Raw genomic sequence first — 15,126 nt, 5'->3', positions numbered from 1 at the left:
GGCTGACATGCAGCGGCGACCTGGGGAGGTCGTGGTGGGGCCGCGCGCCGCGGGGACTCCGGGCCCCCTGTGCCTCCGTGGAGGGGAACTCCGGGAGCGGTGGGTGCCGCCGAGCGTACGCGCACAAGCTTCAGGGCTGTGACCGTGTGTTTGAGAAGTGGCTTCCTCGCCCGGGCAGAATGTTTGAAGTGAGAAGAATCTAAAAAGGCATGACAGAGGTCTGCCCTATTCCTGCAATGCCCAGGGCTTGGTGGTGTCCGTGTTGGGGGGACACACACTTGAACGTCTTAACGAGCCATTCGTAGGTAGCCTGCTTTGAGCAAAGCTGCGGAGCGCAGCCTAGTGCGGTAGTTAGAGCGGCGGCCTCTTGCTCTAATTGCTAGTTCATACTGCTCCTGAGGAAATATGGGTTAACCTTGTTAGCAGGTAGTACTCTGCCGAAGGGTTAATAAGTTAATTTTCCTATGGGCTTAGAAGAGGCCCCTGGAGACCCCTTTAAGTGAAGACAGAAAATTGTACAGAGTGATGAGACAGGATGCCCAGAGATTGCTTTGTGCAGGATCTGTTTACTAGAGCCTCCAAGCTGTTGGAGGTGATGGCTGTTTATGCCAATAGCCTGGCTTTGCTTTGCTTTTCTTATCTTTTCTTTTCTTTTCTTTCTTTCTGACTTTATTTATTCATGAGAGGCATAGGGAGAAGCAGGCTCCACACGGGGAGCCTGATGTGGGACTCGATTCTGGGACCTCCAGGATCATGTCCTGGGCCAAAGGCAGGTGCTCAACCACTGAGCCACCCAGGGATCCCTAGCCTGATCTTACTTAATAAGAAACCCCCCCCTGCAAGTGATTGAACCTAGGTTACATTTGCAAAATCTGCAGTTGCCGGCAGGTCGCAAAGTCTTCTGTATATGGAACTGATCTCTGAGGAGCTCAGACTGCTCCAAAGGCATTCATTTAATTCATTTATCAAGTACCCTGGCGAACCAGGTACTACTATCACAATTTCACAAAAAGAGGACACTCTGGGGGATCCCTGGGTGGCTCGGTGGTTTGGCACCTGCCTTTGGCCCAGGGCACGATCCTGGAGTCCCAGGATCAAGTTCTGCGTCAGGCTCCCGGCATGGAGCCTGCTTCTCCCTCTGCCTGTGTCTCTGACTCTCTCTATCATGAATAAATAAATAAATCTTAAAAAAAAAAAAAAAAAAAAGGACACTCTGGACTCTAATCAAACCACTTGCCCAGACCCATCCAACCAGTTATAACTACACTGGAATTGATTCACAGATATTAATGAGGACAATGGAATAATTTGACCTATGCTGAGTTTAATAGTTTCTCGGCTTACAGTTATATTTTGAAATAGAGGGACAGACCTGTTTTTGAGGGAGAGTGGAGATGGTGAGTGAGGGAATGGGATGATATCTGTAGACAGTAGAGCTGAGACTAGCCTTTGATCTTTCCCATTAGTGAGAATGACATTAGCACTGTTAAGATTCTTTCCTTTTTTTTTTTTCCAAGATTCTTTCCATTTTAATCTGTTGTTCACCTTCACAGTTCTTAATGACTTATGTTGTGAACTTTATCAATTGAATGGACCAGTGTTTGTGGTTTAGCTCTATTTTCGTCTAGAGCCTTGTCACTCCATAGTTTGCCAGAATCATAAAGGCCTCTGCTGGCCGGGTGACTAAAGTGTCTCTCCCCTTCCCCTCCATCCACTCTGCGTTCTCCCAGAAGAGCACTTCTGCACACCTACTGCCGCCTCTTTGTGGCTCCATGGTAGTCTTGCTTTGCTCAGTCAGCTGTTCTTGTCCCACCAGCACACACTGCTCTCCCTCCCTGGAAGCCCTGTTCCCCTTTGCTCAACTAAATGCTTTAAAACCCATCTCAGGTTCTCCTTGCCCATGGACTCTTGATTCAGCCTTCCCTGAAGTCCTATCATTGTCTTAATCAGTCTGTAACAAATACCTGCTATATGAGGTATTATGAAAATTAAGTTCAAGCTGTCTTTGTCTTCAGTTTGATAAAGGTGATGCTGGAGTGGATAAAGCATTCTTTTTTTTTTTTTTTAAGATTTTATTCATTTATTCATGAGAGACAGACAGAGAGAGGCAGAGACACAGGCAAAGGGAGAAGTAGACTCCCCACAGGGAGCCTGATATGGGACTGGATCCTGGGACCAGGATCACTCCCTGAGCCAAAGGCATACGCTCAACCGCTGAGCCACCCAGGCATCCCTGGATAAAGCATTCTTAAAAAGATACAGGTACAGGGCAAGAGCTGTAAATGCTGAAATGCAGACAGTTTCTTTAGGAAATTGGGGATAAGTGGAATGGAAAGATGATTCTCCCAGTGAGGAAGTGGCATTCGAGCCAAGGCCTTGAAGACTGAGGAAAATTGGCTAAGAAAACACTAGACAGTGATGTAAATAGAGCAAACCATGTTTGGGGCATATAGAACAGGTGTTTGGCTGGTTTAGGCTGGGAGTTCCTGTAGGAGTGTGATGGGAGAGAAAGCTGGGAAGTTAGATCCAAATTCTGGAAAAGCTTGAATTCCAGCCCAAGAAGTTTAAATTTCAACAGTTATCAGATCCCCGTTCTTTTTTTTTTTCTTCTTTGAGATTTATTTATTCATGAGAGACAGAGAGACTTCCTGGGTTCACGCCCAGAGCCAAAGACAGACGCTCAACCTCTGAGCCACCTAGGCTTCCCATCAGGTCCCCATACTTACCTTATCTGGTGAAATCAGTGTTTTAGGAGGATCAGTTTAGGGGGTTTATATAGGATAGCAAGTAGCAGAAGTTTTGGAAGCAGGTGAAGAAATAAGGAGGTGGGGTGGAGGCAGCGGTAAGAAAGGGAGGGATTTATTTATTTTTTTGTACACCCAACATCACCAAATAATTTATTTGGAACCAGAATTAAAAGAACATTTGACAGTTCTCTGAACATTTGACAGTTGTGAAACATGTTTATTCCGATCCAGGAATCTAGGACAAATTGCCAATAAATTTTACATTATTTCTTCAGGGCTGGGGTTTGTCCAAGACTTCAAATTTGGGATCTTCAAATTTGAAGTCAGGGAACGTATGCATGTCTGCTTTACCATACATTTGCTTAAGCTTAAAAAGCTCCTTCTCCAGGTCTTGCTGGTACTCTGGGCCAGTATTAACAGGTCCTCCAGATGTCTGGCGCTTAGTTCTATATTCTCTAATCTTGTCCACAAAGAGTTTCTGTACAGGATCAAGTTCCTTGTTAAATGCTACTGCTGTAACACCAATGTTTCTCCTCAAATGGACTGAGATTGTAGATCGAATGAGAGAGGAGAACCTGAGAGCCTCTGAAGAATCATGGTGATTTCTGTTACTTGCACTCAGTCCCAAGCTGCCAGAGAGAAAGGGAGGGATTTAAAAGGATGTGGAGAAGAAAGGGACCCTGGGTTGCTGAAAGTGGGTGAAAGGGAAGGAGTCCACAATGGGGGTTCAAAGCTGGATGCCTGGGTATAGAGGCAAAAGGAGCCTTGAATGATGGCATCATTTATAGAAATGAGGAAGTCAGGAAGGAGAAGTAATGAGTTTGTTTTTAAACTCCTTTTTGTACCAAATTATATAATTATACTCTGCTTTGCTTTGGTTATTTCGCACGTGTGGCACCCAAAGAGCATAACCTCCCCAAGAGTGGTCTCTAAGTGCGGACTTTTTCTGTAGTCTCTCCCTGGCCTCTCTGGTACTTCGTTTTCTTTGTTACATTATTGATTGATTGGATAGTATCATACAGTGTAGTCGATCCCTGTACTTAATTTTCTATGAGTGCTTAACAAAGACTTGGTGACTATGTTTCTCTTGATTCAAGACCCCAGCATGGAAAGCTGACTCTTGATTTCTCTTCCATCCTGTGTCTTGCCTCTGCTAATCTCTAAGTCATGTGTTACATAGAATCTGTCGGCTGTGAAATGTCTGAGCCATGCTGGGATTGGGTAGCTGGTGCTGCCCCTACTGGAACCATCTTTCCTTGACCTTTTGAGGCCCTGCCACCGTCAAGGCTAGGGCTAGAACTAAGCTGAAAATGAGAGCAGGAGATCTAGAGGCACAGACATGCAAGAGAATAAGGCTTGCAAGGGAGACCTGAAAATAGAAACCTTAAGTCAGAATAGAGCCCAGAGCCAATTCTAGAAGGTGGGGTTTACAGGGGAGACTGTGGTGTCACCTCTGTGCCAGGAGCATGTTGAGTGGGTGGAAAGTCGTGTACATCTGCGGGAGGGAGACTGGTCAAATGCAGAGATTGAGTTACCCAGAATTACCCCAACTTCCTCCAGTTCCTAAGGGTGCTTGTGGTCTGCTTTCCAAGGGAGAGTTGGAGGAGATCCTCAGACCCAGGCCTCGCCATTGCTGAAACCAAGGTTTTGCGAGCCCATAGGTAGGCAGAGAGCTCCCTGCAGATTTGCAATAGGAAGGTCTATCAGGTGAAAGGAAGTGGGACTCTAGAGAAGTTGAGCACAAATGAGAAGGAAGTGGGCATATTCCTGGAACAGAGGTGCTATGGGAGTTACAAGAGGCCTGGGAAGAACATGCTCGATGAGGCCCCCACTGCTCACGTGTGTGTGGGCAGGAGCATCCATGCTGTACTCTAGAGCCATGCTTTTCCAGTGTGAACAGCGCAAAAGTTATACCATGTTATACCATGAGGGATGTGACTCTTCTCAAAATAATAATAGCAGCAATGGGAGGGGTATGGCCCCTCAGATGGTCTTATTTTTTGTCTCCTTCAGGCTCTTATTGTCAAGTGAGAACTTTAAGCATCTCAAATGATAGATTAGTAACAAAGCCATGCCAACACCTGAGAAGGTATCAGACAACTGATGGGAGAAACATGGGGCTTCTGGAAGGCGACAACTTGTAGATCACTGTGGCAACAAATAGCCACTCTTGAATTAGTCTTGCTTTTCTTCTAGCTTGACATTTTAGAGGGTCTGCTAATGGTCTTTTCAAGATTGAGGACAGACATTTTCCTTTTCCTCCAAATATGAACCTAAACCATCAGAATCTTCCTACAGTTGGAGCAGAGGCCTTCTTCCCTCTGCCTCAGGGTGGTGTCTGCTGACTTCTTGGGCCTCAGAGCCCTGGGAGGGTGGGGGATGTGGGAGCCCTTGTTAGGATTTGTTCATGGAGCTAGTGAATTTTAATGTTAGGAAAAAGGAAGTTAAGAAAACAGTCACGAGAAGTCAGAATTCAGGAACTTCTGACGACACCCCTTGGTTTGGAAGTGCTTTTTCAAGGTTCTGTTGCTCTGCTTTTGGCGCGGGGGTGTGGAGGGGGGATTTGCAAGAGCATGGGTATTTAAATAGGATATACGCCTTCAGCCTTCCATTTGTCTTCCAAACCTGAAGCCCTAAATTTAGCAAACAGCTTGAGAGTGCTTTCTGGAAGAGGCAGACTCCCAAGGTCTGAATCAGAGATGGGAATACATTTAACCACCCTCAGTGGGGGCCAGCCTCTTTAGCACAGGTCTGGGGATAACCGGGGAAATAACACAGTAACACCAAATAATAGGAGACTTGACATTTAGCACCTGGGTTTTAAGCCCTCGATAATCCTCTGAGAACGCTCCAATTACTTGCCCTTGTCCTTAATCATAGGAGACTATTTAAACTTGAGGGTACTGGGACACCTGTGTGTGTCTATGTGTCTCTCATGAATAAATAAACTCTTAAATAAATACACTTGAGGGTACTGAGTGCTCAAGGGCAGATTCTGTTCCTGCAATCCCATAGACAGTACAATGATTGGTGCTTAGTAGGGACTCGGTAAATATGAGCTTAAAATATGCAATAGAGAAAACATTGAAAGCAGGGGGTGCCTGGTCTCCCTCTGCCTGTGTCTCTGCCTCTCTCTCGCTCTCTCTGAATAAACAAATAAATAAAATCTTTAAAAAAAAAAAAAAGAGGATCCCTGGGTGGCGCAGCGGTTTGGCGCCTGCCTTTGGCCCAGGGCGCGATCCTGGAGACCCGGGATCGAATCCCACATCAGGCTCCTGGTGCATGGAGCCTGCTTCTCCCTCTGCCTATGTCTCTGCCTCTCTTTCTCTCTCTCTCTGTGACTATCATAAATAAATTAAAAAAATTAAAAAAAAAAAAAAAAAGAAAAAATTAGGTCTTGTAAAAGTTTTTGAAGCATATGTAGGAAATACTTTTTTTTTTATGATTTTATTTATTCATAGAGACACAGAGAGAGGCAGAGACACAGGTAGAGGGAGAAGCAGCCTCCATGCAGGGAGCCTGATGTGGGACTCGATCCCAGGTCTCCAGGATCAGGCCCTGGGCTGAAGGCGGCGCTAAACTGCTGAGCCACCCGGGATGCCCGGAAATAATTTTTCTAAGTATGTATATTCCTTATCAAATATTACCTGGCTTCAGTTTTTCCGGGAAATGCTTCTTGATCATCCCTACTTGCTTAATAGCTTATTTTGGAATAACTAGAGTTATTTATATTATATTAAAATTTTTATGGTTATCTTGGAAGGTTTTTATCATTTGTGTTTATAATTGTCTTATTGATCATGGTCGACTCTAAGCTTCACAAGGCTGAGAATTTGTTTTCCCTTCATTTGTGACTTTCTAAATACTGAACTGACCTGTTGAAGGTTCTCTATCAGAAAAGAGATTTGGAAACAGACTTAGCTTCACAGTAGTGTCTAAAAATTGTTGGGAAACCTTCCATTATGTCCTCCTTGCTCTTTATAACAATGGTCTTCCACTTTGCTCTGTCCCAAGATAAGGCCACCAATCCTTCCAACCGCCAGGAGGACTGGGAATACATAATTGGCTTCTGTGATCAGATCAACAAAGAGCTTGAAGGGTGAGTCTCAAAGCCATTGGCGGGGGCAAGTGGGAGAGAGCTGACTGCAGAAGTCAAAACTGGCCAAGGAGGGCCAGCCAGGTAGCCCCAGGGTTAGTGCCTGAAAGCGTGGTCTCTTGTCTCCCAGGCCACAGATCGCTGTCCGACTGCTAGCCCACAAGATCCAGTCTCCGCAGGAATGGGAGGCGGTCCAGGCCCTGACGGTAGGTTGTTTCATTCTGACAGTGGATTTTAATGAGCAGAGGCCTTTTGCTCACTGGGTTTTCTGAGGTTTTCAGGGCTCACATCCTAAGGTAACTGAAATCCTCAATACAAGATCCATCTGGAACACATTCCATAAACTGCCCCGTGATTACGTGTGCCCTTGTGCCAGGCGCCGAGGCTGCAGAGAGGCCTGAAGTGCAGTCTCTGCCAGTGAGGCCACAGGTCGAGTGGGAGAAGCCAAGTGACAAAGGGTGGGAGCCAGAGGCAGGGGCCCCGAGCACAGGGTGGAGCTCAGAGGCAGGTTCTTGGAGAGATGCTGATCTTGCCAGTCACCAGAGTTGGCCAACTAAAGGAAAGTGTGGCCAGTATAATTTGCTCTGTCGCTAAAAGTAACACTACTTCCTACTAAAGGCAGCTTACTTGCAAGTTCTTTCTCTGGGTGCAGAGTCGCTGTGCTCCGTGGACAGGGTCCTGGCTGAGCGCCAGCTCCCACCCAGATACTACCCCCCACCCCCGGCACTGAGTGCCTACCCCTCATGTGGCTGCAGGTGCTGGAGGCGTGCATGAAGAACTGTGGGAGGAGATTTCATAATGAAGTGGGAAAGTTCCGGTTTTTGAATGAGTTAATCAAAGTCGTCTCTCCAAAGGTCAGTCAGCAGCAGTCTCCTCATTTCTAGGAACTCCGTTTGTGGTTCCCCCCTCCCATCTTAACTGGCTTCACGGTACAAACATCTCTACAGAACTGTCTTTAGAGAGCTGTCCATGTCCTGTCCTTAGAGAGCTAGGCCCTGAGGGGAACCCTCTGACGGACTCCTGGGCTGAATGTGAGGTGATGTGGCAGCAGGTGGGGGAAGCGCTAGGGACAGCGGTCACTTTGGTCTGTCTTGCGTGGATCCAAGAGGTTAGTCTTCTCATCACTCAGCCACTCAGCTCCTGGGGCATGCTGGTGTTGCTCTTAAGCTCTGGGCACCACTTAAAGCATAGAGAGCTGTTTCTCATACTTAAGCCATTCTCATTCATTCCCTTGAGGTAAAATGTCACTTTCTGGGAGATGATGCATGGAAATCAGGTGGTGGGTTCCCCGCTTCCTGCCTGACCACAGACCGTACCCTGAGAGAGCGAGCGTTGCCACCGGCAGTTTCCTTGGCTCCCCGCGCCATGTCACAGATACCTTCTGGTTTTGGGGTGGGCCTGGAGGCTGGAACCAACTCGCAGCCTTTCATTGCTGAAGAGCTTTCCCACGGTCTCTGCCTCCAGGTGGCAGTTACGAGCTTTTCCCATTTCCTTTTGCCCTTAGTACCTGGGGGACAGGGTGTCTGAGAAAGTGAAGACCAAGGTTATCGAGCTGCTTTATAGCTGGACGTTGGCCCTGCCAGAAGAAACCAAGATCAAGGATGCTTACCACATGTTGAAGAGGCAGGGTATGTGCTTACCTTCCCTCAGCCTCCAAGCAGCCCCAGAGGCTGGCTAAGGCCAGGAAGGGGGGTGCTGTCTGCCGTCCCTTCCTTCCTCCTCAGGACAACGGGAAGGGCTCAGCTGCACTTTGAGGGGCAGAGGTGTGTACTGTCCTCTCACCCTCTGCAGGCCCTCGTCACAGGGATGTACCCCTCTTTGCCGTGTGAGGAAGGGGTCAGGGGGACCCCAGCCTGAGCCAACGCTCTGCCCCCTTGTGTTCCTGTCAGGCATAGTGCAGTCTGACCCGCTGATCCCTATGGACAGGACACTGATTCCCTCTCCACCACCTCGTCCCAAAAATCCTGTTTTTGACGATGAGGAGAAATCCAAGGTAAAGTGCGCCCCCGCAGATGGCATCCTCAGATGAGGCGTGGGCTCAGTGCTGCGGGAGCTCCAGCCCCTCTGCGGTCTCCCCAGGTGGGTTGCTGCCTTTCCCTTTACCTTTGGTACCTCCTCTTCTAGCTTTTAGCCAAGTTGCTGAAAAGCAAAAACCCGGATGACCTACAAGAGGCCAACAAGCTCATCAAGTCCATGGTGAAGGAAGTGAGTGGGCCTCGGGCTTGGGGCGGAGGAACCCATGACCACAGACCAAGAGTCCCTTCCTCCGCTGTGAGGCCTGTTGCTCATCCCTGCCCACCCTCCCCCACCCCCCCACCCCCCGCCATCACGAGAGGCCACTGGGGCTTCTGGGGAAGAATGGATTAGAGGAGCAGGCATACACGGGGGCTGGTTTAGGGGTGGGGACAGGCCGTTATATAAAAGAAAAACTAAATACGGACTGAGGCTTGTGGTTCCCAAGAACTGTGCATTAAAAGGAGTTTCCACCAGGACTAGCCTCTGCTTACGTTCTCTGGTGCGACCCTTGGCTATGGGGGGGCCCTGGGGAGCCAGGGAGAGGAGTCTAGTTGAGCTTTTTCTCCTTGTCTTTGATGTAGGATGAGGCGCGGATCCAGAAGGTGACCAAGCGTCTGCACACTTTAGAAGAGGTTAACAACAACGTAAAGCTGCTCAATGAGATGCTGCTTCATTACAGTAAAGAGGATTCTTCAGAGGCAGATAAAGAGCTCATGAAGGTAGGCGATCCCGAGAGCCAGGCTCCAGGGAAGGGAGCCAGCCTGCTCAGCCCTGCTGTTCCTTATTAATCAGCACGGTGGCCGCCCCTGTTTTACACAGACTATGGCTAACGCACATGGCAGGGGAGCTGTGTGTACCCCCGAGTCCGTGTGATTCCGCAGACCCACCTCAGGGCTCACTGCTCTCTGCCTGGCCTCCTTGCCTCAGGAGCAATAGGGCAGAGCCACCCACCGTGTGCCCCTGGTGCTGCACCTTAGTCCTTCGTCACGTAGATATTCTGAATTCTGAGGCACGTGCTGGCCTCGGGGACAGGAAGGGAAACGCTTCCCCTGGTCCTAAGCAGACATCTTAGGTGACACAGCGCGGTGGAAGCTGGCAGCAGGCATAGGGGGCCCAGTTCTGCCAGGTACCAACTGGGGCAGTAGAGAAGCCTTCTGTCTTTCTGGATGTGGACACTGAATTAGATCACTTCCAAGGGACTTTGTAGCTCTCACCTTTAGGTTTGGGACTCTTTCAGGAGCTGTTTGATCGGTGTGAGAATAAGAGGCGAACATTATTCAAACTAGCCAGTGAGACAGAGGACAATGACAATAGTTTGGGTGAGTCAAAGAGTAGTTGACAAGGATGACTCAGGAATTTGGATTTGGCCGGGGAGGGTGAGGGTGGGAGTAGTGTCATGGCTGGGAGTGAGAAGTACCTTTTTCTGCTCTAGGGGACATCCTTCAGGCCAGTGACAACCTCTCCCGGGTCATCAACTCTTACAAAACAGTCGTTGAAGGACAGGTTATCAATGGTGAGGTAGCCACCTCAGCCATGCCAGACTCGGAAGGTAAAATGTTCTTCTCCCTTTGGACCCATCCAGACCAGCCCCAGGCCTACCACCAAGCGGGGAGTGCTTGACCTGCATGTCACCCCACAGGGCCCAAGGGGATTCTAAGCCCTTCCAAAAGCTCCTCCAGCTTCTGAGAGGCCAGAGGCTATGGATAGGGTTTTCTTTGTTCGCTTGCCTTTGTTCAGTGTTAGGCTAGAGGCTGTACTTAGGGTTCTGCTTCCTCTGTGCAGCCACTAGCATGGCCCCTACTCACCCCTGTTCCCTTCCATTCGCCCATCTAGGAAACCACTCCAGGAACCAAGGCACTCTCATCGACCTTGCTGAGTTGGACACACCAGGCAGCTCATCCTCAGTGTTGGCGCCAGCCCCACCATCCTCCGGCATCCCTATCCTCCCTCCACCCCCTCAGACCTCAGGACCTGGGCGCAGCCACTCTTCCAGCCAGGCTGAGGTCACCCCAACAACCAACAGCACAAGCAACGCCCTCTGCCTGCTGGACGAGGAGCTGCTCTGCTTGGGTGTGTCCCGGGGGGAGGCTGTGAAGGGCTTCTGGTGGAGCCAACAGGGCAGAAAGGCGTGTGAATTGGGAAAAAGGACCCAGGGCTGCCCCTGTACTTAGCAGGAATGGGGAAGGGAGGCTTCAGGTATAGGGAAAGTCAAGTTCAATGCCTTCAGGCTCCCAGGGTGGTCTGCATACAAGCTCCAGAATGGACATGGTGGACTGAGTGTCTTGCTCAGTCCAGAAGCTAACCCCCCTCGGTGTAAGGACTAAAGGATTTATTTCCCTCTGGAGGCTGCCTGGAAAAATACCTAGTCCCCACTTGTCAGCGACTTTTGTCATGTGACTCTTCTAGGGTAAATGGGGCTGCCCAAGGCCAGAGCCCCTTCTCATCACCATCATCTTCTCTAACAGGCCTTGCTGATCCAGCACCCACTGCTCCTTCCAAAGACTCAGCTGGAAACAGCCAGTGGCCCCTGTTCCAGGTAGAAGCATCACTAAAAAGCTCAACCAGTTTCACAGACTTCCTCTTTCATGACTCCTCAGCCACAGTTGGCTGCAGCCCTGGCTGTCCATACTCCCTGCCCTGGGTGGGCTTGGGAACACTGATCACAGCCACGGGGTTGCCCCGGGCCCTACAGAGGGGGCTGCCTATCGGGCCCCCAGGGTGGGGCCCAGAGCTGGAGACCCAAAAGCAACCAACCGCGACAGCTCCTCCATGCTTATGGCTCACTCACACTTTCCACTCCTGACAGAATGAGCAGTCGGACCTGGAATTCTGCGGCCCCAAGCCTGGGAGTGCTGCCTGTAGCCCGTCAGATGGCCTTCTTGTCCCACCCTCAGCATCCTCTGCAGGCAGCTCCCAGGCTCCACTGCCTTCTCCCTTCTCTGCTCCTGTGGTCCCAGCCACTGGGCCTGCCCCCAAAGCAGGCTCCTTCTTGTTCCCGACTGGACTGGCCCCAGCCTCAGCCCCAAAGGCTGAGTCCACAGCCCTCGGGTACCATGGCTCAGCTTTGGGCGATAGCACCCTGCACCAGCTGGATGCCCTTGATCATCTTCTCGAAGATACCAGAGCGTAATGAGTGGGAGAGGTGGGGGTGGGGAGAGTTGGACTTGGGCTCGGTAGAACAGGAGGCGGTTCTGGAGGGCCTGGGGATGTTCGTTTTCGGTCTGCTGAGGCTGGCCTCTGGAAACACGGGGTAGAGGAGGAAGGGGTGGTAAGAACCAGCTGTTCCCTGGAAGACGTGAGGGGTTGGCCCAGCGGCTTCCCCTGGTCTCTGACTTGCCTTGTGCTCCTTCCTGCTTCTCAGGACCTCCGGCCTGGTGAAACCTGTCTCTTCCATCTTCTTCCCTGGGGCCACCACCTCCCCTCTGATCCCCACCAGCACCACTGCTCGGCCTCTCCTCCCCTTTTCCCCAGGGCCTGGCAGCCCTCTTTTCCAGCCACCTGCCTTCCAGTCCCAAGGCAGCCCCATGAAGGGGCCAGAGCTTTCCCTGGCCAGTGTCCACGTCCCCCTGGAATCTATCAAGCCTAGTAGGTGTTGAAAGCATGGGGGGGAAGGGAGCCCACAGCTTGCAGTGTTCTGGGGAGTGAGAGGGGTGGGCACTGGCTCTCTGCCCAAGTCCCTTAAAGCCAAACGTGACCTGCTGTCTTGGCCTTTTGTTGCCACTGCGTACTCTTGGGTAGTTCTGACAGCTGCTTTCCCAGATGCTTTTGGGGTGCCTGCTGGCCACAGGGTTGCCTCACCCTCCCTAAAGGGGTGTGGCAGACACCCTCAGGGCTCTGTGGGGTTTCTCCTTCCACACCCATGTGACCTCTTCTTACAGGCAGCGCTCTTCCTGTGACAGCCTATGATAAAAATGGCTTCCGCATCCTCTTTCACTTTGCCAAGGAGTGTCCGCCTGGACGGCCGGATGTGCTGGTCGTGGTGGTGTCCATGCTGAATACAGCTCCCCTGCCTATCAAAAGCATTGTGTTGCAGGCCGCAGTGCCAAAGGTACCCCTGGTTCCCTGGGGCCTCAAGAGGTACAAATTACCTCCCCTTGAACCCCACTGTGTTGAGGGACCCTGAGGCCAACAGGCAGCAGCGTGTGTCCATCGTGACTAGTGGGCTCCTGCCATTTCTCCTTAAAGGAGCTTCTCTTTCTCTTCAGTCAATGAAGGTGAAGTTACAGCCACCCTCTGGGACAGAGTTATCTCCATTTAGCCCCATCCAGCCACCTGCAGCCATCACCCAGGTCATGCTGTTGGCCAACCCACTGAAGGTGAGCTAGAACTGGGGTCCAGCCTGTAGCTCTCACTGCCCCATATCAGAACCTCTACCTCCATGCCTGAAGTACCATGATACTGCAGTGTTCACTGTGTCCCTGGCCTGTTTTGGTGGCTGAGTGAGGATGGGGTGGTGGGAATGGCATGGTAAGGGGCCCTAGGTCACATCTTACATGCTGTCCCTCTGTCACAGGAGAAGGCGAGGCTTCGGTATAGGCTGACCTTTGCCCTGGGAGAGCAACTGAGCACAGAGGTGGGCGAGGTGGATGAGTTTCCTCCTGTGGAGCAGTGGGGTAACCTATGACCCCAGAGGACTCCGTGTCACCTCCACATTGAAGCCCAGGCAAGCTGCCTTGAGACAGGAGGGCTCTCTGGTCCAGTCATCCTCCACATCCTGCCTGCAGTGCCTGGAGCTGGGATATGGAGCAGGGGCCCTGGGCATCGCTGCTAGGAGCCGAGCTGCTGCTGTGATGCTCTCTCCCTTGGCCCCCTAAAAGGACCTGATTTTTATCTACCTGTGTGACTTGAAGTGGCCGTGTACTGTCAGGGGTGGGGAGTGGCTTGACTCTTTAACTATTGCCCTGGGAACATGGACCCAAGGCAGGGAGGAGGCTTTTTCCCTCGTGTTGGTATCCTGACGCTGTAGAGGAGTCGTCTCTAAAGAGACTTAAGAGAATCCCAAGGACCACATCCTCACACCCTAGAGGCCTCAGCCCCCATCACTACTCTGTGCTTCCCCTGCTGGCAGGCTCCTGCTCCCACCTCCGGAGAGGTAGGCAAAGCCGAGTGGTTCTGAGCCACCCTGGGCAGAGGGAGTTGATGTACTGCTGAATCTCCAACTCTGCCTTCCATGGGCAGCATCACCCTGGAACAGCCACCGGGTCACCAGTTGTATGCTTGTCTCTGGCGGTGGCAGGCTGTGTCCTATGGACATCTCGGCAGGCTGTGGAACTCAGCCTGTTAGGAACAGAACTCGGCCTTGGGGCAGCCAAAACTAGGAGTATGAAAGAATGAAGAGAACCAGTATTCCCCTTCTCTGGAAGCAGGTACTCAAAGCTTTCTGGGGAAAGTGTGCCTCCTGCCTTGAGAACAGGCCATCCTATTCACTACCTCTTGCTTGGCATGAAATAAACTGCTCTTCTGCCCTTCAAGCCTCTGAAGGGAAGAACAACTCCCATCACCCTCTGCGTCCTCCTGCTTGGGCCTTCCCCTCTTCCCACCAGATGGCCTGTGGTGTGGCATGTGATTGGGAATAGGAGGCCTCAGGGTCAGGCACATTGCACTAGACTTCTATCCTTACCTGTTGCCCAGGGACCTTGACTATCCCCAGCTGCTGAGGGGCACCAGTCACCGCGATATGGGGTCTGGAGGTGGTGAGATCAGGAACCATGCTTGAATCGAGTCACCAGACCCTGTTGCTTTGACAGTGCTCAGCTCCAGAAAGCTTGTGCCAGTTGTTCCATCTACCAGATGCAACTGGGCCAGGGAGTCTAGGCCTCATGGGGCAACAGGAAAATTGCCTCCACCAGCTGAGGAAAGAGCACACAGCTCACCTGAGCTCAGCTGGATGGCACAGAGCCATCTTTGGGGAAAGGTGGCACAAACCACACTCCCTGATCCCTCCCTGCACTTTGCCAGGTTTCCTTACTGTATTCCTTCCCTTCCATCTTGAGCAAGCAGGTTTCACTGCTTCATTAGGACAAGTCAAAAGTGAATCAGTTTCACTACCTATAAATTTAAGAGCTTTCCAGAGACTGGCTGCTTGCAGCCCTGGGAAGATTTGTGGGATTACTATATGGAAAATACACCTTTATAATAAGCTTTAGACATTAAAACTATCTGAGTGTTACTACTGAAGTCACTGCTTTGTGACAAATGGCTGTGTACAATATACTGACTCTGCTGCCCTTGTTTTGCTGCATGTCAAATAAAATCATTTTTGCCCTA

The 15,126-nt window shown here is 50.8% G+C and overlaps 1 protein-coding gene across 3 annotated transcripts in view; it reads left to right on the top strand.

Annotated features, from left to right (window-relative positions):
• Positions 1 to 15,126, top strand: part of GGA3 (golgi associated, gamma adaptin ear containing, ARF binding protein 3) — a 16,036-nt gene extending 910 nt beyond the window's left edge. The window contains exons 2-18 of one of the 3 annotated variants that reach the window (XM_077854186.1): positions 6,209 to 6,367; positions 6,762 to 6,846; positions 6,974 to 7,049; positions 7,599 to 7,697; positions 8,348 to 8,471; positions 8,733 to 8,836; positions 8,968 to 9,048; positions 9,441 to 9,578; positions 10,097 to 10,178; positions 10,292 to 10,408; positions 10,693 to 10,929; positions 11,325 to 11,395; positions 11,666 to 11,985; positions 12,221 to 12,444; positions 12,738 to 12,907; positions 13,065 to 13,175; positions 13,373 to 15,126. In XM_077854186.1, the coding sequence (XP_077710312.1) occupies positions 7,614 to 7,697; positions 8,348 to 8,471; positions 8,733 to 8,836; positions 8,968 to 9,048; positions 9,441 to 9,578; positions 10,097 to 10,178; positions 10,292 to 10,408; positions 10,693 to 10,929; positions 11,325 to 11,395; positions 11,666 to 11,985; positions 12,221 to 12,444; positions 12,738 to 12,907; positions 13,065 to 13,175; positions 13,373 to 13,483 (1,974 nt within the window). In that variant the 5' untranslated portion in view covers positions 6,209 to 6,367; positions 6,762 to 6,846; positions 6,974 to 7,049; positions 7,599 to 7,613 and the 3' untranslated portion in view covers positions 13,484 to 15,126. The remainder of the gene's footprint in view (positions 1 to 6,208; positions 6,368 to 6,761; positions 6,847 to 6,973; positions 7,050 to 7,598; positions 7,698 to 8,347; positions 8,472 to 8,732; positions 8,837 to 8,967; positions 9,049 to 9,440; positions 9,579 to 10,096; positions 10,179 to 10,291; positions 10,409 to 10,692; positions 10,930 to 11,324; positions 11,396 to 11,665; positions 11,986 to 12,220; positions 12,445 to 12,737; positions 12,908 to 13,064; positions 13,176 to 13,372) is intronic. The other 2 variants (XM_077854184.1, XR_013354936.1) reach the window with 2 other exon arrangements.

The sequence above is a fragment of the Canis aureus genome, chromosome 16, assembly GCF_053574225.1.
Source record: "Canis aureus isolate CA01 chromosome 16, VMU_Caureus_v.1.0, whole genome shotgun sequence".
NCBI classification, from domain to species: Eukaryota; Metazoa; Chordata; class Mammalia; order Carnivora; family Canidae; genus Canis; species Canis aureus.
Note: the sequence above shows the minus strand (reverse complement) of the source record. Positions and strands in the feature narration are given on the sequence as shown.